Source organism: Hylobates moloch, unplaced genomic scaffold (assembly GCF_009828535.3).
Source record: "Hylobates moloch isolate HMO894 unplaced genomic scaffold, HMol_V3 SCAFFOLD_10, whole genome shotgun sequence".
Lineage (NCBI taxonomy): Eukaryota > Metazoa > Chordata > Mammalia > Primates > Hylobatidae > Hylobates > Hylobates moloch.
Genome location: NW_026652285.1, coordinates 47,860,833 through 47,888,502, shown reverse-complemented (window position 1 = coordinate 47,888,502; position 27,670 = coordinate 47,860,833). Strand labels below are relative to the sequence as shown.

At 39.5% G+C, this 27,670-nt stretch overlaps 1 protein-coding gene and 1 non-coding gene across 2 annotated transcripts in view; one reads left to right on the top strand and one right to left on the bottom strand.

Annotated features, from left to right (window-relative positions):
• The first annotated feature begins 7,619 nt into the window (after positions 1-7,619).
• TRPM6 (transient receptor potential cation channel subfamily M member 6) overlaps positions 7,620-27,670 on the top strand; it is a 136,268-nt gene continuing 116,217 nt past the window's right edge. The window contains exons 1-4 of the mRNA XM_032164308.2: positions 7,620-7,670; positions 10,779-10,817; positions 22,731-22,908; positions 25,167-25,380. Of these exons, the coding sequence (XP_032020199.1) occupies positions 25,215-25,380 (166 nt within the window). The 5' untranslated portion in view covers positions 7,620-7,670; positions 10,779-10,817; positions 22,731-22,908; positions 25,167-25,214. The remainder of the gene's footprint in view (positions 7,671-10,778; positions 10,818-22,730; positions 22,909-25,166; positions 25,381-27,670) is intronic.
• Positions 8,566-8,672, bottom strand: LOC116475963 (U6 spliceosomal RNA). The gene has a single exon (XR_004250053.1). It is a non-coding gene; the product is annotated as a U6 spliceosomal RNA (small nuclear RNA).

Genomic DNA, 27,670 nt, shown 5'->3' with positions numbered 1-27,670 from the left:
TCCTGAGGCTGGGCGTGGTGGCTCACGCCTGTAATCCCTGCACTTTGGGAGACTGAGGTGGGTGTATCACCTGAGGTCAGGAGTTCAAGATCAGCCTGGCCAACATGGTGAAACCCCATCTCTACTGAAAATACAAAATTAGCCGGGTGTGGTGGGGCATGCCTATAATCCCAACTACTCAAGAGGCTGAGGCAGAAGAATCGCTTGAATCTGGGAGGCGGAAGTTGCAGTGAGCCGAGATCACGCCATTGCACTCCAGCCTGGGCAACAAGAGTGAAACTCTGTCTCAAAGAAAAAAAAAAAACAAAAAAACAACAACAAAAAATCAAACCTACTAATTGTGGAATGACAGTGAAACTGCCCACACTATTAAAATTTTTTCTCTCTCTGTCTTATTTTTCACCTTCTAGCCTTCTCTCATTCTTTTGGCAAAGCTTTTGGATTTGTCTAAGTTACACATGCGGTATGAGTGTACATCAAATTTTAAGGAGCAAAATCCACTTGTGTTTTCTTTCTGCTGTGCTATACTGAAAAAAATAAGACAAATAATCTCCATTGTCTATATAAACCTTACTATGAATGTCATAAATAAAATTTAACTTTAACTTCTTTTAAAAAATATTTCTATTTTTTATATTATTGGAAGTAGACATGGGTTCTCAATATGTTGCCCAGGCTGGCCTTGATCTCCTGGGCTCAATGATTCTCAGGCCATGGCCTCCCAAAGTGCTGGGATTCTAGGCATGAGCCACCATGCCTGGCCAAACATGTAACTTCTAATAAAGGCTTTATTGTCTGAGAGGTTGGTAAGTTTCCTAAAAGTCAATTATTTAACAGTATATTTTTCCCAGTCATGGTGGTACATATCTGTAGTCCCAGATTCTCAGGGGGCTGAGGCAGGAGTATCACTTGATCCTAGGAGTTCGAGGCCACAGTGTGCTGTGATCACACCTGTGAATAGCCACTGCACTTCAGCCTGGGCAACATAGCAAGACTCTGTATTAAAAGAAAAATAAAAGCATAGTTTCATGAGCCACTCCAAAAAAGACTTGTTTTTAGGCCATGTAGTTCATTTGCATGTAGTACTAGTAAAATTTTGGATAATTTAACAAGATATTTGGAGCATAAATGAAGACCATCTGTGAACATAGATAACAAATTTGTGAGCATTTTGGAGCTTGGAAATTGGAGAGAATTGAGTGCATATAGGTGGAAAATCTAACCAGATTAGAGTGGTTGTACTACAAATAGGCCCAGCATTTGGCCTAAAATACAAAATCTCTGTATTTTACTATCGAGGGACAGTTGTAAAGTACACTCTTAAAGGAGCCTTCCATTTCCTTTTCCCTTTTTATCAGAATGATTTAACAAGATCTGAAATTACAAATGTTTCATTTGCATGTTTTATTCCCCAGGAGACTGGTTAAACCCTGAAGCGTGAGTGACAACTGAGGAAAAGGATGTCTTTCACTGCTATTTTGAAATTGGGTTTTGGGGCTGAAATAATCAGTGCTTTAACCAATTTGGAAAGAGGAAGGAAGGGGTATGATATCATTTCACTTTTCACCTTTCTGATACACTTTACTTGGAAGGTTACTGTTGAGTTCCTCTAATCCCCTATTTGGCTCCAGGAAGATTTATAAATGTTTTACTCCTTTACTCATGAGTTTATACAATCTAGAAATTCATTCTGAGGTTCTATTTTTTTTTTTTTTTTGGGATGGAATTTCTCTCTTGTTGCCCAGGCTGGAGTGCAGTGGCATGATCTCAGCTCACTGCAACCTCCACCTCCTGGGTTCAAGCGATTCTCTTGCTTCAGCCTCCTGAGTAGCTGGGATTACAGGCACCCACCACCATGCATGGCTAATTTTTTGTATTTTTAGTAGTGACAGGGTTTCATCATGTTGGCCAGGCTGGTCTTGAACTCCTGACCTTAGGTGATCCACCCACCTCGGCCTTCAAATACAGGGATTCAGGCGTGAGCCACTGCACCAGGCCTCATTCCAAGGTTCTAAATGCCTTTGCTTAGCAAAGCACTATGTGAAAATGTTAGTAACATTTCTCACCTACTCAGGAGAAATGGCATTTTAGGGAATTGTGAATTATTTAGTTGACATTCAATTTTTAGAGATGTTACCAAAAATAAATCACTACCAGCTAAATAGTGCTCACCTTTTACCACCAAAGTGAGATGAAGGTGTAAGGTTACTTTGTGTTCTCTGCCTTCTGGACAGAGTATTTAGTGGAAAATCAGTCAACACACTTTGTGGTAGTGTTGGTGGAACAGGAACTTGGTTTTTAGATATTTTGAGCTTGGATGCTGTTTTTCTGAGACTGTCCCTCTTGGATCAAGTGTCAGGTAGGTATCCTTGCAGAATTTGGACAGAACCTGATAGAAGGCCCTGAGCTGACACTTGAAAGTGGATGGGCTGGCTTTGCACTGATGGATTCCCTGAGCCAACAGATTGATTGATGGTATATCCTGAAGTCCATCTACCTGGCACTTTGAAGGGGTTCTTCCTTCAAGGGAGGCGCTCTGAAGAAAAAATAACAAGTGTTGATCTGGAGTCTGAAAATATTGTCTATTTGACCCATTCTAGTGTTGTGGATTCCAAGATAAATAAAATAATGCCCTCTTTTGAAGTGGATTACAATAAGGTTAAGAGAGAGAGAGAGAGAGATGGCCCAGTGAATGCAAGTAAACGTTGTTAGTGCTGTGATGTGTGTAAGAGAGAATGCAGGAAATCAAAATGGGAGTCAGTTATCAGTTCCACTGAAGAATTAGTTGTTAGATGATAGATTTTTTTTAAGGTGCAAAAAAGTTGTAGAAAGAAAACAGATGACCTGTTATCTTTGTCTCCCTTTACCTCCAATCATGCAACCTTGTGGATGTTTTTTTTTAAAAAAAAAAGTCACTTTTTTGAAAATTAAGGAACATCTGTGAAATTATGCCTTCTCAGAGAGTATCCCAAGATAATTTATCTGGGAACCCTAAAAAGCCTTAAAGTGGAAATACAGGTTAAACATCCCTAATCTGAAAATCTGAAATGTGAAATGCTCTAAAATCTGAAACTTTGAGGGCCATGGGCGGGAAATTTCACATCTGACCTCACGTGGCAGGTGGCAGTTGAAATGCACTTAAAACTTTGTTTCATCCAGGCACAGTGGCTCATTCCTGTAATCCTAGCACTTTGGGAGGCCGAGGCGGGTGGATCACTTGAGGTCAGGAGTTTGAGACCAGCCTGGCCAACATGGTGAAACCCCATCTCTACTAAAAATACAAAAATTAGCTGGATGTGGTGTCAGGAACCTGTAATCCCAGCTACTTGGGAGACTGAGGCAGGAGAATCACTTGAACCCGGGAGGCAGAGGTTGCAGTGAGCCGAGATCGTGCCATTGCACTCCAGTCTGGGCAGCGAGAGAAACTCTGTCTCAAAAAAACAAAACAAAACAAAAAACAAAACCAAACAAAAACACTTTGTTTCACGCATAAAACTATTTATTTATTTATTTGGAGACAGAGTCCTGTTCTGTCACCCAGGCTGGAGTGCAGTGGCATGATCTCAGCTCACTGCAACCTCTGCCTCCTGGGTTCAAGTGATTCTCATGCCTCAGCCTCCTGAGTAACTGGGACTATAGGTGCCCGTCACCACGTCCAGCTAATTTTTGTATCTTTAGTAGAGATGGGGTTTTGCCATGTTGTCCAGGCTGGTCTCGAACTCCTGACCTCAAGTGACTTGCCTGCCTTGGCCTCCCAAAATGCTGGGATTACAGGCGTGAGCCACCACACCCGGACAATTTTATGTATAAATTTTTAAAAAATATTGTGTAAAATTACCTTTTGTTTGTGCATATAAGATGTATATGAAACATAAATGAATTTCACATTCAGACTTGGATCCCTCCCCAAGATATCTCACTATGTTAGTCTTTGAACATTTCTTTGTAATTCCCCAGCCTGACCTCAGGCCAAAGATTAGATATAAAATCTGATTATGTTTTAGGATGGCACAAATTGAGACCAACACACTATTTCCCTTCTTTCTCCTTTGCCTTTCCCTCTCCTAAATTACAACAATTAAAAAGCAAAAAAACATCCAGTCGATGAAGACTGCCATGATAGCTGCAGAAATGTCAAAATCCTTACTCTCAACTACCACGGCCACAATAAATTTGCTGCTCTAGTGGCAGAAGCTAGCACACTGGGTGTTTGTCCCATCAGAACCAACAAACATTTGGTTCTCTGTTGAACTGAACATGGAGGCCTCTGCGAAGTGTGCTGGAGAGTATATTGCAAAGGAACTATTACGAGGTTGGCAGGGTGGGAAGTAATGTTCTAAATTGAGAATTATTTGAAACATTTTCAAGCTAAGGCTGCTTTTTTTTTTTTTTTCTGGTAGTTTTGAGAAAAGATAACCGGAGTTGAAGGAGGAAAGTTTCCACATTCTTGTTATGGCACAGGCTTCCTGTTTACACCTTTGGAGGGAAAATGGTATACATGGGTTCCTGAAGTTCTATTTTCAGCATGTTTGTTGCTCATTCAACAATCATTGGGTTAGGCCCCGGGGCAATAGAAATGACTGGCATGGGGCCTATAGGAGCTGGAGTCCAGGGAAGATGTGAGCCTGTAAAGGTCATTAAATCATAGTATGAGAGGAACTGTGAGGGAAATTTGGAGGTCAGGAGGCATTTTTCTATGAAAAAAAAAAAAAAAATACATCAAAGTTAAGTTCCCAGACCGTTAACCCAAAGCCAATTTTTACTTTTGATATTGCTAATAATAATAACTAAGCTTTATTCAGACTTAATAAGTCCCAGAAAGAATTCTAAACCTTTATCTAATCCTTTCAATAGTTCTATGAGGTACTATTATTATCCCCATTTTGATAGACAAACAGGCATGAAGAAATTGAATAATTTGTTCAGGTAGTCCTACTACAAAGCTGCCATTCAGCATTTTGAAAGAAGTGAATGGTTGAGCACAGCTTGCCTATTTTGTCTATATAGGCTTCTACATTGGATACCCTTTTAGCATCTGGTTTTAATAGTTAATTGGCCTTGAACTTGTCTCAGAGGCATGAAAAATACAAAACATTTAAAAAAAATAGTTAATTGGTGCACATAAAGTTTAATGATATCAGTTTCTTATCTGTTTCCTCCTTTTTATTCTAACTGAGAGCAGGAACTTTGTCTGGTTTGCAATAGAAGTCCCAGCATGCAGCGTGGAGGCCTATCCAAAATATTTGTTGAATGAATTCATAGATTCAGGTATTTTGAAATTCAGAATGAAGAATTCTTTGAGGACATACTGACTTTTTGTAACATGTTTGTCAGTGCTTTGCAAAATTTAGGTATTTAATAAATGTTTGGAGAATGAACAAATGAAATTGTTAACGTTTTTGAATAGGGGACAGGGCTGACTGATTCAAAAAGATTGTGTCATTTCTTTCTTTTTCTTTTTTTTGTGACAAGGTCTCACTCTGTCACCCAGGCTAGAGTGCAGTGGCACAATAATGGCTCACTGCAGCCTCGACTTCCTTGGGCTTAAGCAATCCTCCCACCTCAGCCTTATGGGTTGCTGGGAATTATAGGCACATGCCACCATGCATGGCTGTTTTTATTCCTGTATTTTGTAGAGACAGGGTTTCACCATGTTGCCCAGGCTGGTCTGGAACTTCTGGGCTCAAGTGATCCACCTGCCTTGGCCTCACAAAGTGCTGGGATTACAGGTGTGGGCCACTGCACTCGGCCAGATTGTGTCATTTCTTGTTGAAATATAGATTTTGAATTCCCTGTTCATTTAGTTTCTTTTAAATTCTATGATTCTGGGCTGGGTGCGGTGGCTCATGCCTGTTATCCCAGCACTTTGGGAGGCCAAGGCAGGCAGACAACTTGAGTTCAGGAGTTTGAGACCAGTCTGACCAACATGGTGAAACCCTGTTGCTACTAAAAATACAAAAATTAGCCAGGCATGCTGGTGCACGCCTATCATCCCAGCTACTCAGGAGGCTGAGGCAGGAGAATCGCTTGAAACCGAGAGGCAGAGGTTGCAGTGAGCCGAGATTGCACCATTGCATTCCAGCCTGGGCGACAGAGCAAGACTCCATCTCAAAAAAAAAAAAAAAGAAAAATAAATAAATAAATAAATTGTGTGACTCTGGATTTTCCCAAGTTTTTTCGTGTTTTGCCAATTTAGTGAATGTCTTTTAATACATAGAAAATGCTGCTGACCACGCAAAAAGAATGAGAGTAAAATGATTTAAGATGACTCTGGCCTTGATCTGGGAAGTTTTCCTTGTTTATAGATAAGATTTAAATACACAGGAACCCATCAACTAATCTCTGTTTTTCTCCTTTCTATTTTACTTAAAAAAGTCTGGACTTCCATTATCTACAGTTCTGTTCAGTGATGAACACTTACGTTTAGGATTGGTGCATATTGGACAAGATCCACGGAACTTTTTTTGAGGGTAGTGTGATAATGAGGTACCACAGCTGGATTTGTAGCATATTTTCTGACCCAGTGCATTTCCTTCCGCAGTAGAATGGGAATAGATATAGATATAAGAGTGCAGTGGGGACTGCACTGACGTGGAGTTTGAAAAAGCTCCCTTTTAGAAAGCCTTCCTTTCATCGCTGTTCGAATATCTATGTGTGTATAAAGTAATACGGACACATATTCCTTTTTTTTTTTTTTTGCGGCAGAGTCTCACTCTGCCACCCAGGCCAGAGTGCAGTGGTGCAATCTTGGCTCACTGCAATCTCTGCCTGCCAGGTTCAAGTGATTCTCATGCTTCAGCCTCCCGAGTAGCTGGGATTATAGTTGCCTGCCACCTTACCCAGCTAATTTTTTGTATTTTTAGTAGAGATGGGGTTTCACCATATTGACCAGGCTGGTCTCGAACTCCTGACTTCAAGTGATCCACCCGCCTCGGCCTCCCAAAGTGTTTGGATTACAGGCATGAGCCACCGCACCCGGCTAGGACACATATTCTTGTACGATTTACAGCCAAAATACTTTTGTATTAGAACTACTCATAAGTAACTGGACTTGTAATGGACAGTTATAGGCTGTGAAACCTGAAACAACACACCCAGTGGTAAACTATGCTTGCAGAATGTGTATCGAATCTTGCTGAGTCACATCTCTCCTCTGACACTCTTTCCAGCTTCCTGTGAAATCTTAGCCAAAGTGGGACTTGATGGGTAAAAATTTTGAAGTTTTGGGAGCTTGGTATTTATTCCATAGGATTATGGTACAAGATATAAAAGTGACTTTTGGCAGATTTAAGAGGATATATCAGTTACATCTTTACTTCCTTGCTAGGGGTTTGTTCATGTAGGGCTTTTGTTACTCAAAGTGAGATTATGGGCATATTCACTTTGCGTGTCGTTTAATGTTCACATTTGGCTTATTTGTGCCTATGTTATCTGTAATAGAAACTGGTAAATGCTTAGCCTGTGTGGGGTTAGTCTTGGCATTTTAATTAGCATTCATGATACTTGAGTATTTCTTACCTGCGGGAACTACTATGGTTACATTGTTTTGTCACATAATTGGAGTATAAAATAATGACACTTTCTTTTTAGTCCCAGAAATCCTGGATTAAAGGAGTATTTGACAAGAGAGAATGTAGCACAATCATACCCAGCTCAAAAAATCCTCACAGGTAAAATTTTCAATTACATTCTTCTTTTAAAAGCAACACTACCTGGAGGACTATTTATAGAAACTTAGAAATATGACTTGTTTAGAAGAATTGATCATATCTATAAAGTTAGAATTTTCAATGTTTATTTCTTTCACTTTATAAAAATAATACATGATTATTGTAGAAAATCTGGGAAGAACAGGGACCTTGTCAGTTTGTACCTTACTCTTACTCCAGTGTCTGTGACAGTGCCTGCCACATAGTAGGCGCTTGATAAATATCTGTGTTTTTGTTTTTTTGTTGAGACGAAGTCTCGCTCTTGTCCTCCAGGCTGGAGTGCAATGGCGCGATCTCAGCTCACTGCAACCTCCACCTCCCAGGTTCAAGCGATTCTCCTGCCTCAGCCTCCCAAGTAGCTGGGATTACAGGCACCTGCCACCACGTCCGGCTAATTTTAGTACTTTTAGTAGAGACAGGGTTTCACCGTGTTAGCCAGGATGGTCTCGATCTCCTGACCTCGTGATCCACCCACCTCGGCCTCCCAAAGTGCTGGGATTACAGGCGTGAGCCACCGAGCCTGGTGATAAATATCTGTTTAAGGAATTTAATGAGGTATAAAGAAGTTATTCTTAATGCTGTCACTGTTAATATTGTCGTGGATTTCATTCTACTTGATTCTTCTGTTCCTCTTGATGGGGGGATCGACGTTACAGAAATATCTAGTGTTACATCCATTTCACTGGGTTGGAATCAATAATTTACATTTTCTGAATACTGAATATTCAAAATATTGTGAATGTTTCTTATCCCCAACTAAAGTATCTGTGGAAAATAGTGACTGGTATATTTCAGTACACTGTGCCCAGATTAGATGAACAGGTAATTTCAGTTCCATTTTCCTTCCATAGACTTTATTTTTATGGAACGCTTTATGAATTTGCACGTCATCCTTGAGCAGGGGCCATGCTAATCTTCTCTGCATCATTCCAATTTTAGTATGTGTGCTGCCGAAGTGAGCGCCCATAGGCTTTTTGATTGAGCAGATAATCGGCAGCAGAATGGAATAATTTGAGTTTGACTACTGAGTTCTTGACAATGCTTTGGAAGCTCTACTTGTAGAACAAAGGTCAAAAAAGCAACTAGTGAAAGACAGGGGAAGAAAGGGCTATGGAAAATTCCTCTGGGTAATCAGGTCTGTGAAATTAAGATTGACATTGCCCTTGGAAAAATAAATTAAAAGGAAAATAGAAGAGTAATATTTTAAGTAAGGGAACCACTCTATTTTTAGATTTTTTTGAGCATTTGTCCTTATATGCCTTTAAGGTTTAGAACTCATAACTATGTGTTATGAAGGGTAGCATGGTAAGGTTTTTGAAATTCTAGTTCTTTGGAGATGACTGAAATAGTGTTCCTTGCCTTCGTTAAATATTTACTAGTCCCACCCTTATTGAATTACCTATGATTTGTAAGTCTTGTGATTGGAAATTCTCATTTTACCTGCTTAAGAAAGGTTTATAGTATGCCAAGATAACCTTGTTTTTCCCCTTCATTTTTTATGACATTATGTGGTGGTGACTGTAATGGAATGCAAGTTGATTCAGGTGGCTCATTTTGTATCTGTGAATAAAAAAATCATTTTTACAATAATCTTGAATCTCAAAAAAAAGTGATGAAATTACTAAGTCCTTTACTAGCCCATAGACTCAAGAAGAATATCAATGATTGTAATTCCATGAATGTTCCAAGGCATAGTATACTTTAGCAAGTGAAAAAACAGTCTCTATATTGTGGGATTGTAGATAAAAGTTAATGGATGATTATGGCTATTTCTTCTATGCCAGCCTTTTTTTTAGATCCTAGTAAAATTCTCAGAATTGTAGCTTTTATGCAGTTTTCTTCACTATTGGTGCACAGGAAGAGGGTGATAATTCACTTTTTAAAATATCAATAAAAGTTTCTTTGTTTTATTCTTTTTGTAGCTCCCAATAAGAAACAAATCTGATACACTTGATTATAACATCTTTTTCCTTCTCATTTTCAATTTACTGTTGAAGGAAAGCTTCTGAGAAAAGGCATTCCCAAAAGGCTGGGACAGGAAGAAATAAAAGTCCTGAATATTAGTTTCTGAATAACTTAGATCGGCCCTTATTTTGTGAACATTACCTTTTCTTCCATTATTTTAACTAGAATTCCCTGTTAATACTTCTTCACACACATACACATACACACACACACTCACACAGGCACACATGCGCACACATATTTTGAGACAGGATCTTTCTGTGTGCCCCACGTTGCAGTACAGTGGCATGATCTTGGCTTACTGAAGCCTCAACCTCCTGGACTCAAGCAATCCTCCCATCTTAGCCTCCCAAGTAGCTGGGACCACAGGCACATATCAGCACACAGGGCTAATTTTGTGAATTTTTATAAGAGTCAAGGTCTCATTATGTTGCCCAGGCTGGTCTTGGACTCCTGAACTCAAACAATCCTCCCACCTCAGCCTCACAAAGTGCTGGGATTACAAGCATAAACCACTGTGCCTGGCCCAAAAATATAATTGATGACCACAGTGCTAACCCCTAAATCTATAAGGTTCTTCTGAATAATAAAAAAGAAAGATTAATAAAGGATAATTTATAATTATACCAAATGTCCCTTTTTTGATAGTGCTTTATGGTTTTAAAGTGGTTTACATATATCTACTTTCTTGATTCTCAAGAAATCTGTGTTATCTTCATAGTTTAATAATAATAATAGCTACCATTATTGTACAAACTATCTTTACCAAGTACCATAAGACACATTACATATTATTATCTCCGATAATTATTTTAATAACCTTATTTTCAGATGTAGAAACTCGGGCTTAGAGTAATTGTTAAATCAATGAGATTTAAATTGAGGTATTTTGGTTCTAAACTGAATGTTGTATTAATTAGATCATAGTTGCTGAAGTAATTATATGTAGTAAATGCCATAATGGAATATTTGGAACGTGATATATGAATTTCAGCAAACCTTAATTTCTAGATCACGGAAAATAATAGATATTTTCTGTACAAGCATTAAATGTATTTTCAAATACACCAACAAACTAACAGAGGTTTTATTTCTTTAATTTAGATGTACTCCAGTATGCCAGGTCTGCCAGAATTTAATCAGGTAAGACTTAGATAAGCAAGATTCCTTTTAGCTTTTAGGCACCCTATTTAAAATTCACTGGGACAGTTTCCTCATATCTTGAATGGATTCAGTAAATGGTGCATGCAATTTACCTTTCCAAGGGAAGTTTTAAAAAGATGTTTTTGATGGAGAGTGAGTATTCAAACGTAATAGACTACTTGAATCACTGAGACATGTAAATTGGCTAAGGGCCTTCGACAAGAATTTCTACCAAGGGAAACACTTGTAAAGCATTACATTTTAGTTTTATGATCACATTTGGATAATGAAGATGCTGCATGCACATACGGGACTGTAACTGATGTATGACTTGCAGGTGCCGTGTATGCATACTAAGCTTATGGGCAAAAACAGCTCTTTAGTGCAATACAAATTTTAACAGTGATTTGCATTTTAAACGATGTGACCGTTTTTACCTTTCTCTTTTGTAAGTGGAAGGAAATGAAATTTTCTTAATTCTGATCATAGCCCGAAGTTTATATAATGGATTGAACCAAAGTTAAATTTATTCTTGGAAAAAAACATCTGGGGCTAGGCACGGTCACTCACACCCGTTATGCCAGGATTTTGGGAGTCCAAGGCAGGTGGACTGCTTGAGCTCTGATTTGAGACCAGTTTGGAAAATATGGTAAAACCCTGTCTCGACGTGCAAAAGCAAAACCAAAACCCCCAAAATTGTAGCGGGACATGTTGGTGTGTGCCTGTATACCCAGCTACACGGAAGGCTGAGGTGAGAGGATTGCTTGAGCTTGGGAGGTCAAGGCTTCAGTGAGCTGTGATTACACCACTGCACTCCTACCTGGGTGGCAGAGTGAGACCCTGTCTCAAATAAAAAATAAAATAAAATAAAATAAATAAAATAAAATAAAATAAAATAAATAAAATAAAATAAAATAATATTGGAACCCTCAGTTTAGCAAATCACAGGGAAAGGAAACCAGCAACCACAGATATGGAACGAGAAGAAGGAGGAGGTTGCTGGAGGAAGAATTTCTACTTGGCTGACCTCTCACTTTTTCCTCAATTTTTTTCTTTCCTTTTAGTAATTATTTAAAATTTTGCTCTTAGATTGGTGCAAACGTAATTGCAGTGTTTGCTATTGAAAGTAATGGTGAAAACCACAATTACTTTTGCATAAACCTAATAAAATGCAAAGCAAAATAAGAATATAATAAAAAGAAACGACCTCATTTATTCTACCTAGTTTCTACTATATTCTTTAGAGACTCTCCTTCTCAATGTCCTCCAAAACCTCAACCCCACAACCTTCAGAGACAACTAATGTGAAAATATTGGAAAAGCATCTACTTTTATACCTCTTAGAAATTAAAAATGGTTAAAAACTAGTCATTTTTGCACCTAGCTGAGACTAGTTTTATTTTTTTGATAGGGAGAGCCAAATGTCCTAATACGAGTTACTGAGCAGTCTCTCCTAGTCTCACTCATTTCTGATGCTGTCTGTGTTATATACCACATTTCCATCCATCTGTGGCTTTGTTTCTGAGCTTTCTTTTCAGTATTTTGGTCTACTTCTACGCTTGTCAAATGCCACTCTGTTTCATTATTATAGTTTTGTGACATATGTCTTGATATCTGATAGGGAAAGTTTCCTATACTTTATTTATCTTTTAAAAATTGTTTTTACTTTTCAAAACACTTTTATGCATTTATACAGATTTTTTTTTTTATTGAAAGAAAATTTTAGCCAAGTGTGGTGGGCACATGCTTGTAGTCCTAGCTACTCAGGAGACTGAGGATGGGGGATAGCTTGAGCCAAGGAGTTCACATTCAGCCTGGGCAACACAGCAAGATCCTGTCTCAAAAAGAAAAAGAAAAAGTAAACATTTTCTTTAAAATAGTATGTTTTAAAAAGCAGTTCTGCTACATTGCAATACTATCATTAAAAAAAAAATCTAATTTTTAAAGGCAAGGTCTTGCTCTGTCTCCCAGGCTGAAGTGCGGTGGTACAGTCATAGCTCATTGCAACCTCAAACTCTTGGGTTCAAGTGATCCCCACTCCTCAGCCTCCTGAGTAGCTACCCCCCTCCTGGCATGTACCACTGTGTCTGGCTGATTTTTTTTGTTTTTTATTTTTTATAGAGATGGGTTCTTGCTATGTTGCCCAGGCTGTTCTACAACTCCTGGCCTTGAGTGATCCTCCTGCCTCGCCCTCCCAAAGTGCTGGGAGCCACCACACCTGGACTATATTGCAATACTTAAAAACAATCCGATTGTTATATATATATAATATATATATATAAAATATATTTATATATATATAATATATATAAAATATATTATATCTGTCACCCAAGCTGGAGCGCAGTGGTGCAATCTTGGCTCACCGCAACCTCCACCTCTCAGGTTCGAGCGATTCTCATGCCTCAGCCTCCCGAGTAGCTGGGATTACAGGCACCCACCACCACGCCTGGCTAATTTTTTGTATTTTTAGCAGAGATGGGGTTTCACAATGTTGGCCAGGGTGATCTCGAACTCCCGACCTTAAATGGTCCACCCTCCTTGGCCTCCCAAAGTGCTGGGATTACAGGCGTGAGCCACCGTGCCCAGCCGATATAATATAAATTTTAGAATTACTTGTCATGTTCCCTGAAAAATATTTTGAGATTTTGATGTCTTTTTTTCTTTTTAAATTTATTTTATTTTTTGTTTTTAACATGGCTATGAAATGCTCTGAGTGATGGGTATTTTACTGAATTTATAAAACAATTTGAGAGGGAATTGACTTTTTTTACCCCCCTCGTGGAATTGACATTTATATAAAGTGAGCTTTTAGTACTTGTTGGTGATAGGTTCTTTGAGACTTCCAAAGTTGTAATTAAAGGGACAAATATGAATATTTATGTTTTAATTTTGGAGATCTGTTTCTTCTATGGGATCTTGCTACAATTTAATGAACTGAAAAAAAAGAATAAAATGTCAACTCAAATCAAATAGATAATCAGAATAGAGATATACTTAATCTGAAAGTTGGTTTGCACTAAAGAACTGCCTTGTAAAAGCATAATGAATTATCTCTCCAGATGTGGTTACTTCAATTTATGTTCTGTGTAGAAAAAGCCAGGCAGATAAATCATTATTTGTCTTGTGTTTTAATAGATGCTGCTTCATTTTGAAGGGTGACCCTTGTTCCAAAAGATGGTCGGATGACACCATTCTAACTAGTAGATCCTGATTATGTATATTCTGTACATTTGGGATTACTGTGCCTCCCTTTACATTAAGAACCTTTCCATTTGAAACCCCAATATTCTTACTTTGCCTTTTTTTTTGTTTTTTTTTGTTTTTTTTTTGTTTTTGAGACGAAGTTTCTCTCTTGTTACCCAGGCTGAAGTGCAATGGTGTGATCTCGGCTCACAGCAACCTCTGCCTCCTAGGTTCAAGCAATTCTCCTGCCTCAGCCTCCTGAGAAGCTGGGATTACAGGCACTTGCCACCACACCTGGATGATTTTTGTATTTTTAGTGGAGACAGGGTTTCACCATGTTGGCCAGGCTGATCTTAAACTCCTGACCTCATGTGATCCACCCACCTCAGCCTCCCAAAGTGGTGAGATTATAGGCGTGAGCCACCGTGCCCAGTCTTATGTTGGTTTTTACATAAACTGAAGTTTTCATCACCTGCGCTTGTTCTGGTTATCTTTTTTTTGAGACAGAGTCTCCCTCTGTCGCCCAGGCTGGAGTGCAATGGCCCAACCTCACCTCACTATAACTTCCGCTTCCCAGGTTCAAGCGATTCTCGTGCTTCAGCCTCCTGAGTAACTGAGATTACAAGCACGTGCCACCATGCTCAGCTGATTTTTGTATTTTTAGTAGAGACGGGGTTTCACCATGTTGGCCAGGCTGGTCTTGAATGCCTGACTTCAAGTGATCAGCCTGCCTCGGCCTCCCAAAGTGCTGGCATTACAGGCGTGAGCCGCTGCGCCCAGCCCTGTTCTAGTTCTCTGAAGAGATTGTAAGTTGTAGACACTTCTGTTTCCCCTGTAACTTCTCACCATGTGCTACCTGACATGCTGCTCGATACAGTAGCTGCACAATAAGTATCCTTAGCCCACTGATCACCTCTTTCAGAGCAGGGTCCTGAACACTGAGTATTGCTACAAGTTCTCAGTTACACAATGAAAGGAAAGGAAAGACATCAGAGACCACCTTGTCCAACCAATGCTTAACATTACTGCAGTTGAAGAAATAGAGGGTTTGGGAGAGCAGAGATTTGCACGGCATTGGCCATCTCCTGGTCCAGTGCTTTTGCTCCAGGACACATCGCTTCCTAGATGCTTACTGTTTATGGCCTAGGCTGCCTGCACTTCAGCTCTTGTTTAGTGGGGCAAGGGAAAAACTACCATAGAAGCATTATGAAATCACCCCAGTTTTTGCTTAAAAGATGTTGCTTGTGTGTGTGTGCGTCTGCATGTGTGTGTAGAAAATTTGTAAAAATATACATATGAGAAGGTTAAGAATGGTTAGTTTTGATAGTGAGATTATGGAAAACTGTCCCTTTCTTCTGTTATATGCTTTCTTTGCGTTACCTGAATGTGGAAGTATATAATACTTTTACCATCCGAAAAAGAAAAAGAAATTAATATGGGCATTTTTGTGGAAGAGGAAGAGAATTCAATTTCTGTTAGATACACTTTTTTTTTTTTTTTATGGAGTCTCACTTTGTTGCCCAGGCTGGAGTGCAGTGGCACCATCTTAGCTCACTGCAACCTCTGCCTCCTGGGTTCAAGTGATTCTCCTGCCTCAGCCTCCTGAGTAGCTGGGATTACAGGCACACGCCATCATGCCTGGCTACTTTTTTGTATTTTTAGTAGAGATGGGGTTTCACCATGTTGGCCAGGCTGGTCTAGAACTCCTGACCTCAGGTGATCTGCCCCCCTCGGCCTCCCAAAGTGCTGGGATGAAAGGCGTGAGACACCATGCCGTGCTGAATTTAACTTAATTTAACTTTAAGGAGGTAATTAATACAGTCACATTAGGGGTCAGAGCTTCAGCATATGAATTTTGTTGGAACACAGTTCAGTCCATAACAGCTAGCCACATTTCTCCACCATGTGCTCAAATGTATTTGTCTCTATTGTCTCTTTGGAACATTTTGGAAATTGAGCTCTGGCTCTGTCTAGATTTCGTTAGGTTTTTTTCTTCTCACTGTACATATTTGTCATCAGATAAGCAGATATATAGAAGTTAAATATAACATTTACTAATGTATACTGCACCTTACATAGTCCATGGAATTAATTGTGCATCAGAATATAGACACTGAAATTTAGAATGAAAAGCTGTCAAGAAGAATATTGACTCTTTCAGGCAGGGCATTGTAGGCATTACTATCTAGCTGGAGGCAGGGCAGTTGGGGAAAACCGTGGACCAGGATGCGATTTTTAATCAAAGAAGGTTTAGAAATTTGGAAGGAGTAGTCCCCCCTTTTCTGCCATTTTGCTTTCCATTGTTTCAGTTTCTCATGGGCCAAAAATATTAAATAGAAAATCCCAGAAAAAAAAACAATTTATGGGTTTAAAATTGCGTGCCATTCTGAGTGGCATGATAAAATCTCTTGCCATTTGCTTTGTCCAACCTAGGACATGAATCATTCCTTTGTCCAGCCTAGCCATGCTACAGACGCTCCCCACCTGTTAGTGGCTTAGTAGCTGTCAGGGTTATCAGATTGACTGTCTTGGTATTGCAGTACTTGAATCCAAGTAACCCTTCATAATGGCTCCAAAGTGCAAGAGTAGTGATGCAGGCAATTTGGACATGCCAAAAAGCCATAAAGTGCTTTCTTTAAGTGAAAAGGTGAAAGTTCTCAGCTTAATAAGGTAAGAATAAAAGTTAGCTGAGGTTGCTAAGATCTGTGGTACAAATCCATCTTCTATCCATGAAATTGTGAAGAAGGAAAAAAAAATTCGTGCTAGTTTTACTGCTGTACCTGTGGCCCGGCCACAGGGCCATAATTTTAAGTGCTTAGTTAAAATGAAACAGTCGTTGCATTTGTGGGTGGAAGACATGAACAGAAACCTGTTCTGATTGACAGCAATTAGGTTTGGTACTATCCGCGGTTTTGGGCCCCACTGGAGGTCTTGGAACATATGCCCTGAAGATAAGGAAGAACTACTACTACATATATAATTTTTCTTGAGACGGGCTTCATAACTTCATTATTTATCTATTTTTCAGAATTCCTGAGTGTAGGCTTCATAACTTTAATCAGAGACACAAAGTTACTTATGGCCCTTAAAATCAAGAATGACAATGGTTTAGAGTATACTTTGTCTTTGACTATATATATATATATTTTTTTAAAGCCAGTCAAATTTAGCAGTGGGGGGTTGTATACCAACTTTAGTGACACTAATGTTAGTAAGTTCTGATAACCTACTACCATCAGAGCAGCCTGCCTTTGACAATATTGAATGCAAATTAACATCTTAAAATAATGATTAAAAATCCCAGCACTTTGGGAGACTGAGGGAGAAGGATTGCTGGAGCCCAGGAGTTCAAGACCAGCTTGGGCAACATGGCAAAACCCCAAATTAGCCGGACGTGATAGTCCATGCCTATAATTCCAGCTTCATGGGAGGCTGAAGTGGGAGGATTGATTGAGCACGGGAAGTCGAGGCTGCAGTGAGCCATGGTCACACCACTGCACTCCAGCCTGGGTGACAGAGTAAGACCTTATCTCAAACTAAAAAGTGAAAATTTTAAAAAGTGAGAATGTTAAAACTAATAATAATTAAAAAAATTTTTTTTACAAAGGAAATGTGTCCTTGCTAATACTTGACATTGGCAACCATTTTCAGTTAAAACTTGATGGTGCGTGAATAGCAGCACCTAATTGTGAAAAGACCATTATTGGCTTGCAGAACAACACCTCGTCTGTATACTCAAGGTAGGAAAGGAATAATGTCATGGTGGATTAGTGCATGGAGCCATGTGTGATTTGTAGACTCATAGGATCGATGACTAGGCTTTTTGGGACTTATAAACAAACCCAGGTCTGAAGATTTTAATAGATGAAGATAATTTCTTAAAAGTGTGCATTTTAGAAAAATATTGTAAAATAGCCGGGAGCAGTGGCTCACGACTGTAATCCCAGCACTTTGGAAGGCCGAAGTGGGTGGATCACCTGAGGTCAACAGTTCAAGGCCAGCCTGGGCAACATGGTGAAACCCCGTCTCTACTAAAAATACAAACAAGTTATCCAGGTGTGGTGACACACCGCTGTAATCCCAGCTACTTGGGAGGCTGAGGCAGGAGAATTGCTTGAATCCAGGAGGTGGAGGTGGCAGTGAGCAGAGATCGTGCCACTGTATTCCAGCCTGGGCAACAGAGCGAGACTCTGTCTCAAAAAAAAAAAAAAAGACAATCTAAAATATCGATAAGAAAAATGTTTTCAGTTTTTAAAGTTCCTGCTATACCTATCTAATCCTCATTTAAAAATTTGTCACTGAAGTTCATACCAGAAAACAATATAATTGTTTTAAATGAGAATTAGGTACAGCAAGAACTTTAAAATAATATAATAGGGCCCTTCTTGCAAAGGAGGTACATAAATGTAGAAATATGAATTTCCCTTTAAGAAGAGAATGAGCTTTAATTATAGGGAAAAAAAGAAGCAAACAATTTGCACCTTAAATGTCTATTCATGTACTGGGCCATAAATTGACTTGTTTGTATTGACAAGAAATCTAAAGAAAACAGAAATTTAATATCCAGGCAGCTAAGCAGACTCAACTTATCTGTTGATTAATCAACTTATCTAATGAACTTATCTGTTGATTAATCAAGGTGAGGTGAAAGTCACAGTAGGAACTGTACTCAATTATTTACAATAAATGACAAATTTTCTCTGCTTCTTGATATTCATTTTGAAGAGGTAAGAACTCTCTTGATGTCAAATTGATTTCCTAGAGAGGCTCTTTTTATTTTTTACGTAAATTTTTTTTTAAATCATCCATCCCAAAATGTCAGAGAGGCTCATTTTACTCATCTAAATTATAACTCTTTCCCTCTACATTTGTATTTTTGTTAGTTTTATTCAACGTGTTGTAGATAATGCATAAAATGATAAATTATTCTTACTTTTTATTTTGTTTTGAGACAGAGTCTGGCTTTGTTGCTCAGGCTGGAGTGCAGTGATGTAATCTCGGCTCACTGCAGCCTCTGCCTCCCAGGCTCAAGTGATTTTCCTGCCTCCCTAGTAGCTGAGATTATAGACTTGCTCCACCACATGGGGCTAATTGTTATATTTTTTTGTAGAGACAGGGTTTTGCTATGTTGCCCAGGCTGGTCGTGAACTGTTGGCCTTAAGCGATCCTCCCACCTCACCCATCCAACGTGCTGGAATTACGGGTGTGAGCCACTACACTTGGCCTATTTATCTTTTTGTGATTGGCTTCTTTTAATTAGCATAATGTCTTCAAGGTTTTTCCATATTATAGCATATGTCAGAATTTTCTTCCTTTTTAAGGCTGAATCATATGCCATGGTATTTGTATACCACATATTGTTTGTCCACTTCTCCACTGATGGACAGTTGGGTTGCTTCCACTTTGTGGATATTCAGAATAATGCTGCTATGAACATGAGTATGCAAGAGATTTTTAGTACAGGCGTACCTCATGTGTATTACTTTATTGTGCTTTACTGATATTGCATTTTTTATAATGTGGAGGTTTGTGGGAACCTTGCATTGAGCAAGTCTCTCAGTGCCATTTTTCCAATGGCACTTGCTCATTTCTTGTCTCTGCATCACATTTTAATAATTCTTGCAATATTTCAAACTTTTTTATTTTATCGTTATTGTATCTGTTATGACAATTTTTTAATCGGCGATCTTTGATGTCACTGTTGTAATTGTTTTGGAGTGTCATGAACTGCACCCATATAAGATGGGGCAAACCAATTAGATAAATGTTGTATATGTTCTGACTATTCCACTGACCGATCCTGTCTCTCTCCCTCTCCTTGTACCTCCCTCTACCTTGAGATGCCACAATGTTGAAATTAGGCCAATTAATAATCCTATAATGGCCTCTTAGTGAAACAAAATGAAATAAAGAGTCTCGCATATCTCAGTTTAAATCAAAAGCTAGAAATAATTAAGCTTAGTGAGGAAGGCATGTTGAAAGCTGAGATATGTTGAAAGCTAGGCCTCTTGTGCCAAACAGTTAGCCAAGTTGTGAATGCAAAGGAAAGGTGCTTGATGGAAATTATAAGTGCTACTCCAGTGAACACACAAATGATAAGAAAAGAAACAGCTTTATTGCTGATATGAAGAAAGTTTGAGTGGTCTGGATAGAAGATCAAACCAGCCACAGCATTCCCCTAAATGAAAGACTAATCCAGAATAAGGTCCTAACTCTTTTCAATTCTATGAAGTCTGAGAGAGGTGAGAAAGCTTCGAAAGAAAAGTTTGAACCTAGCAGATGTTGGTTCATGAGGTTTAAAGAAAGAAGCAGTCTCCGTAATATAAAAGTTCAGGGTGAAGCAATAAATGCTAACAGAGGAGCTGCAGCAAGTTATTTAGAAGATCTAGCTAAGATTATTGATGAGGTACCTACACTAAACAAAGATTTTCAGTGTAGACCAACAGCCTTATGTTGGAAGAAGATGCCATCTGAGACTTTCATAGCTAGAGAGAAGTCAATGTCTGGCTCCAAAGCTTCAAAGAACAGGCTGATTCTCTTGTTACGAGACAATTGGAGGTTTGTGGGAACCTTGGATCGAGCAAGTCCATCAATATCAGTGCTGGTGACTTTGTGTTAAAGCCAGCCCTCATTTACCATGCCAAAATTTTAGGCCCCTTAATAATTATGCTAAATTTACTCGGCTTGTGCTCTATAAATGGAACAACAAAGCCTGAATGTCAGTACATTTGTTTTTAGTATAGTTTACTGAATATTTTAAGCCCACTGTTGTGATCTACTGTTTTAAAAAAGAAAGATTCCTTTAAACATATTTCTGCTTATTGACCACACACCTGGTCACCCAAGAGCTCTTATGGAAATATTACAAGGAGATGAATGTTGTTTTCATGCCTGCTAACACAACATCCCTTCTGCAGCCCATGCATCAAGAAATAATTTTAAATTTTGACTCTTATTATTTAAGAAATACATTTTGTATGGCTTTAGCTGCTGTAGATAGTGATTCCTCTGGTGGATCTGGACAAAGTAAATTGAAAACTTTCTGGAAAGGATTCACCACTCTAGATGCCATTAAGAACATTTGTGATTCATGGGAGGAGGTCAAAATGCAACATTAATGAGAGTTTTGGAGACGTTGATCCCAACTTTCATGGATAACTTTGAGGGGTTCAAGACTTCAGTGGAGGAAGTCACTGTAGAAGGTGCTGGAAATAGCAAGACATCTACGATTAAAACTGGAGCTTGAAGGGTGTGACTGAATCTCATTAAAAAACTTGATTAGATGAGGAGTTGCTTCTTATGGATGAACAAAGAAAATGGTTCATTGAAATGGAATCTACTGGTGAAGATTGACCGTTGTAGAAATGACAACAAAGGATTTAGAATATGACATGAATCTAGTTGATAAAACAGTGACAGAGTTTGAGAGGATTGACTCCAGTTTTGAAAGAAGTTCTACTGTGGGTAAAATGCTATCAAATAGCATCACATGCTACAGAGAAATCTTTTGTGAAAGGAAGAGTCAATCAATGTGGCAAACTTTACTGTTGTCTTATTTTAAGACATAGCCCCAGCCACCTTAATCTTCAGCAACCACCATTCTGATCAGTTAGCAACCATGAACATCGAGAGAAGACCCTTCACCAGCACATAGATTACAACTTACTGAAGGCTCAGATGGTTGGTAGCGTTTTTTAGCAATACATTATTTTAATTAAGTTATGTACATTGTTTTTTAGACGTAATGCTATTGAACACTTAATAGACTACAGTATAGTGTCAGCATAACTACTATATGCACTAGGAAACCAAACTATTTGTGTGACTAGCTTTATTGCCATATTCACTTTATTGCAGTGGACTGGAACCAAACTTTCAATGTCTCCAAAATATTCCTGCCTTTAAAAAAAAGTTCAACCATTGTGGAAGTCAGTGTGGCGATTCCTCAGGGATCTAGAACTAGAAATACCATTTGACCCAGCCATCCCATTACTGGGTATATACCCAAAGGACTATAAATCATGCTGCTATAAAGACACATGCACACGTATGTTTATTGCGGCACTATTCACAATAGCAAAGAGTTGGAACCAACCCAAATGTCCAACAACGATAGACTGGATTAAGAAAATGTGGCACATATACACCATGGGATACTATGCAGCCATAAAAAATGATGAGTTCATGTCCTTTGTAGGGACATGGATGAAACTGGAAAACGTCATTCTCAGTAAACTATCGCAAGGACAAAAAACCAAACACCGCGTGTTCTCACTCATAGGTGGGAATTGAACAATGAGAACTCATGGACACAGGAAGGGGAACATCTCACTCTGGGGACTGTTGTGGGGTTGAGGGAGGGGGGAGGGACAGCATTAGGAGATATACCTAATGCTAAATGATGAGTTAATGGGTGCAGGAAATCAACATGGCACATGGATACATACGTAACAAACCTGCACATTGTGCACATGTACCCTAAAACCTAAAGTATAATTAAAAAAAAAAAAAATTCTCCAAATTATCCTAATGTGCAGCCAAGAGAGAGAACCACTAATAGTGTTTCTAAACTTAGAAGACAGTCCTATGTTAGAAATCTAATATAAACCTTAATGTAAAGTTTTAAGAAATAGTATATGGCATCTATACATTACTTTAGAAAAAGGTAGACATATTGCATCTATTTTCTATTTTGAAGTTGAATTTTTTTTTGGTCTTGAATTTAAGGTGTTACTGTGGCCGACTGATTGGAGACCATGCTGGGATAGATTATTCCTGGACCATCTCAGCTGCCAAGGGTAAAGAAAGTGAACAATGGTCTGTTGAAAAGCACACAACGAAAAGCCCAACAGATACTTTTGGCACGATTAATTTCCAAGATGGAGAGCACACCCACCATGCCAAGGTTTGCTAATAACCCAAATTGTTTTGCTGGTTTCTTTCTTTCTTCTTTTTTTTTTTTTTTTTTGAGATGGAGTTTTGCTCTTGTTGCCCAGGCTGGAGTGCAATGGCGCGATCTCAGCGCACTGCAAACTCTGCCTCCCGGGTTCAAGTGATTCTCCTGCCTCAGCCTCCCGAGTAGCTGGGACTACAGGCATGGGCCAGCACTCCTGGCTAATTTTGTATTTATAGTAGGGGTTTCTACTAACAGGTTTCTGCCTGTTTGAAGTATTTGTGCCTTCACATTTTTCAATAGCTGCACCATTCCTGATGTTCAGAAAATTTAATATTTTAATTTTGGAATAAAGGAATTATGTATCAAGAAGTTCAGGCTGTGCACGTTGGCTCATGCCTGTAACCCCAGAACTCTGGGAGGCCAATGCAGGTGGATCACCTGAGGTCAGGAGTTTGAGACCAGCCTGGCCAACATGGTGAAACCCCGTCTCTGCTAAAAAATACAAAATTTAGCTGGGTGTGGTGGCACAGGCCTGTAATCCCAGCTACTCGGGAGGCTGAGGCTGGAGAATCACTTGAACCTGGGAGGCGGAGGTTGCAGTGAGCCAAGATTGCACCACTGCACTCCAGCCTGGGCGACAGCACGAGACTTCATCTCAAAAAAAAAAAAAGAAGTTCAAAGATGAATCGGAAATTGTTTTAAATTACTGTCACGTTCTGGAGGATCATGTGTTAATTCCTATTTGCATGTATGGAGATCTTTGCCTGTGGTTGTTTTTGTTTCATAATTCATGGTTTCTTGTTGTCCTTACTTCTTCCTATAAATCTGGCTTATTCTTGCTGTTGGTTCGCATAAGTTTGAGGGAGGCAAATTCATCTCAATATCCTTTGAGTGATCTGCATTTGCTGGAAAAAGCAAGCCAGCCATGCAATACAATATTAGGTAAAATAAAAAATGTTTCTGGGGCAACCTGCTGGCTTTGATTTCCCTCATCTTTTCTTTTGCTTACATTGACAATTAAAGAGATGACTGTTTTGTGAAAAGTATTTATTTCAGAACAAAAGTGTTTTCAGAGGGATAATGGTTAGAAGGTAAAATTTACAATTTTAATGGAATGATTAGAAGGTAAAATTTACGGCCGGGCGCGGTGGCTCAAGCCTGTAATCCCAGCACTTTGGGAGGCCGAGGCGGGCGGATCACGAGGTCAGGAGATCGAGACCATCCTGGCTAACACGGTGAAACCCCGTCTCTACTAAAAATACAAAAAAAAATTAGCCGGGCGTGGTGGCGGGCGCCTGTAGTCCCAGCTACTCGGAGAGGCTGAGGCAGGAGAATGGCGTGAACCCGGGAGGCGGAGCTTGCAGTGAGCCGAGATCGCGCCACTGCACTCCAGCCTGGGTGACAGTGTGAGACTCTGTCTCAAAAAAAAAAAAAAAAGAAGGTAAAATTTACAATAAATTAAATGTCCATGCTCTAGAATCTTAATTTAAATTATGCAAATCTGTGAAATGATTAAGTAAATGGAAAGCCATAGCATTTATGAAAAATCCCATTTCACCTGTTTGTTATAGCTTCTGATGAAAAGGTTTGCTGACATAGTGATTTTGGCCAGTTGTTCGAAGTATTTCTTTTTCTTTTCTTTTTTTTCTTTCTTCCTTTCTTTTTTTTTTTTTTTGAGACAGAGTCCTGCTCTGTCACCCAGAGTGGAGTGCAGTGGCGTGAGTGGAGTGAGTGATCTCAGCTCACTGCAACCTCCGCCTCCTGGGCTCAAGCAATTCTCCTGCCTCAGTCACCCGGGTAGCTGGGATTACAGACGTGTGCCACCATGCCTGGCTAATTTTTTTGTATTTTTAGTAGAGATGGGGTGTCACCATGTTGGCCAGGCTGGTCTTGAACTCCTGACCTCAGGTGTTCCGCCCGCCTCGGCCTCCCGAAGTGCTGGAATTACAGGCGTGAGTCACTGCACCCTGCCTGTTTGAAGTATTTCTGCCTCACCCCAGGTTCTCTGGAGAGCATTGGTGGGCCAGGCTTGAAAACCAGAGGAAGCTTTCCTACAGTGACTTGTAATTCCAAGAAGGAACTTAATGGGAGTGTGGAATCTTTTAAAAGTAAATATTTCCATTACATGAAGATGAACTTTAAAGAGATCCCACATACTTCCTTTTAGATTTTGGCCATTTCAGTTGCCCTGCTGTGTGCTCATTGTTTCTGTGCCTGGCATATCTTTTTTACAATGTTCTGTTCATCTACATGTGCTTTTCTTGCAGTATATTAGAACTTCTTATGATACAAAATTGGATCATCTGTTACATTTAATGTTGAAAGAGTGGAAAATGGAACTGCCCAAGCTTGTGATCTCAGTCCATGGGGGCATCCAGAACTTTACTATGCCCTCTAAATTTAAAGAGATTTTCAGCCAAGGTTTGGTTAAAGCTGCAGAGACAACAGGAGCGTGGATAATAACTGAAGGCATCAATACGGGTAAAGCTCCCTCCCTCCATTTCTCCCACCCTCTCTTCCACCCTCCCTCTCTCCCTCCCTCTTTTCTTTTTTCCTTTCTCTTTCTTTTCTTTTCTCTTTTCTTTTCTTCCCTCCCTCCCTCCCTCCTTCCTTCCTTCCTTCCTTCCTTCCTTCCTTCCTTCCTTCCTTCCTTCCTTCCTTCCTTCCTCTCTCTCTTCTCTTTCTCTTTTTTCTTTCTTCTAACTGTGAATCAGGTAGTGTGCCACATAATCTCTGCTCTGTAGCACTCCTAGGATATGTGGTGCTGTGAGGAAGAAAGATGAAAATCCTAGTGACTAGAAAATAAACCCAGAAGAATCACAGGTTTTTCCTGGAATGTGTTTTTACCATTGTCAGAATATACTATTTTAATGTAACTTCAGATAAACCTCTGGAAAAGAAAATAGCCTTTCCTGAGCTCCCAACTACAGTAAGGCTAGAAGGGACATCGAATCCATGCAAGTGTGTAGTGTGTGTGGGCCTGGACTTTCACCAAACTCATATAATCATTGTCAGTTTCTCAGATTTGGGAAATCAGTGATGTGGGTAAAACTTGCATTGCGTGTTTTGGGCATGAGTAGATACTTTTTTTTTTTAACTACATGATTGCCAAAACACTCACCGTCTCAATCACTGACTCTTTTATACTTCTCAAAATCTGAAATTCAAGAATTTTATATGGTGGGCTCTGATCTTATTTCTTTGCTTCAGTGTTTGTGAATTGTCTGCACATAAGGACAACCTGGGGAGCTTTAAAAATACAGATGTACAGGCTCTAACCCCAGATGAATTAGAGGCTTTTAGTCTGGAGCTTCTGAAGTATGTCAGCCAGGATTGAGAACTAGTGATTCCATAAACTCTTGTCTCTTACCAATTTGTTATTAACCTGTGGTTTTCTTCTTTTTTCTTTTTTCTTTTTTTTTGAGATGAAGTCTCGCTCTTGTCACCCAGGCTGGAGTGCAATGGTGCAATCTTGGCCCACTGCAACCTCCACCTCCCAGGTTCAAGTGATTCTCCTGCCTCAGCCTCCCAAGTAGCTGGGATTACAGGCGCCTGTCACCATGCCTGGCTAATTTTTGTATTTTTAGTAGAGACGGGGTTTCACCATATTGGCCAGGTTGGCCTCGAACTCCTGACCTCAGGCGATCTGTCCACCTTGGCCTCCCAAAGTGCTGGGATTACAGGCATGAGCCACCGTGTCTGGCCTAACCTGTGGTTTTCTATCTTCCCTTTACTTTTCTCTCTTTTGATTTGGTATGCTCTGCCCAGTGTCTCCTATCAAATTTTGCCCATGTTTTAAGATCTACACGAGATGCCAATGCACTCATCAAACAGCCTCTTGAATATCTCAACTAGAGCTACTCACTTTTGTCTTTTAATTTCTACAGCATTTACAGCCTGTAGCACTTGTAGAATGTTGGTATTTTGCTTTACAGGCTAGGATGAGTCAGTGTGTTAGCTCTCCTTCTGGTTGTGTACTAGAGGCAAGGGCCTGAACATCTGCCTAAGCATTTAGCACCTTGTACTGACATAACAAAGTTCCTTTTGACTGAAAAGGAATGAAGGAAGTGAATGACTGAAAAAACAAAGCAAAATAAAACCAAGGAATTTGGCCCATCACAAATAGGTAACGCATACTTTATCGTACATATTTTATAGAGATTGTTTCACTTTCTTGGAAGAAACTGAAGTTGGCAGAGTTCTAAGTCCATTGTATAGTTCTTATTTGATTTCCAGTAAAAAAAGTGGGTGGGTAGGGAAGTTTCACATCGTTCATTAAAAAGACAGGCTTGGGCAAGGCTTTTTCTTTGAATAACTAACTGCATGTCATGCTTCATTTTACTTAATGCCTTAAAAAGATCATTGAGTTTATGGCCAGTTAACCTAAAGGAACACAAATAGAGTAGTGTGGAGATGATTGAAATACTTCATATAAACAAAAGAAATGGGAAATGAGAAATACTTGGATCTCCACTAAACAACAGTCAGGCCAGATGCAGTGGTTCATGCCTATAATCCCAGTGTTTTGGGAAGCTGAGGGCTGGTGAATTGCCTGAGGTCAGGAGTTCGAGACCAGCCTGGGCAATGTGGCAAAACCCTATCTCTAAAAAATTACAAAAATTAGCTGGACGTGGTGGTGTGCACCTGTAGACCAGCTACTGGGGAGGCTCAGGTGGGAGGCTTACTTGAGCCTGGGAAGTCAAGGCCACAGTGAGTTATGATCATGTCACTGCACCCAGCCTGGGTGGCAAAGCAAGACCCTGTCTTAAAA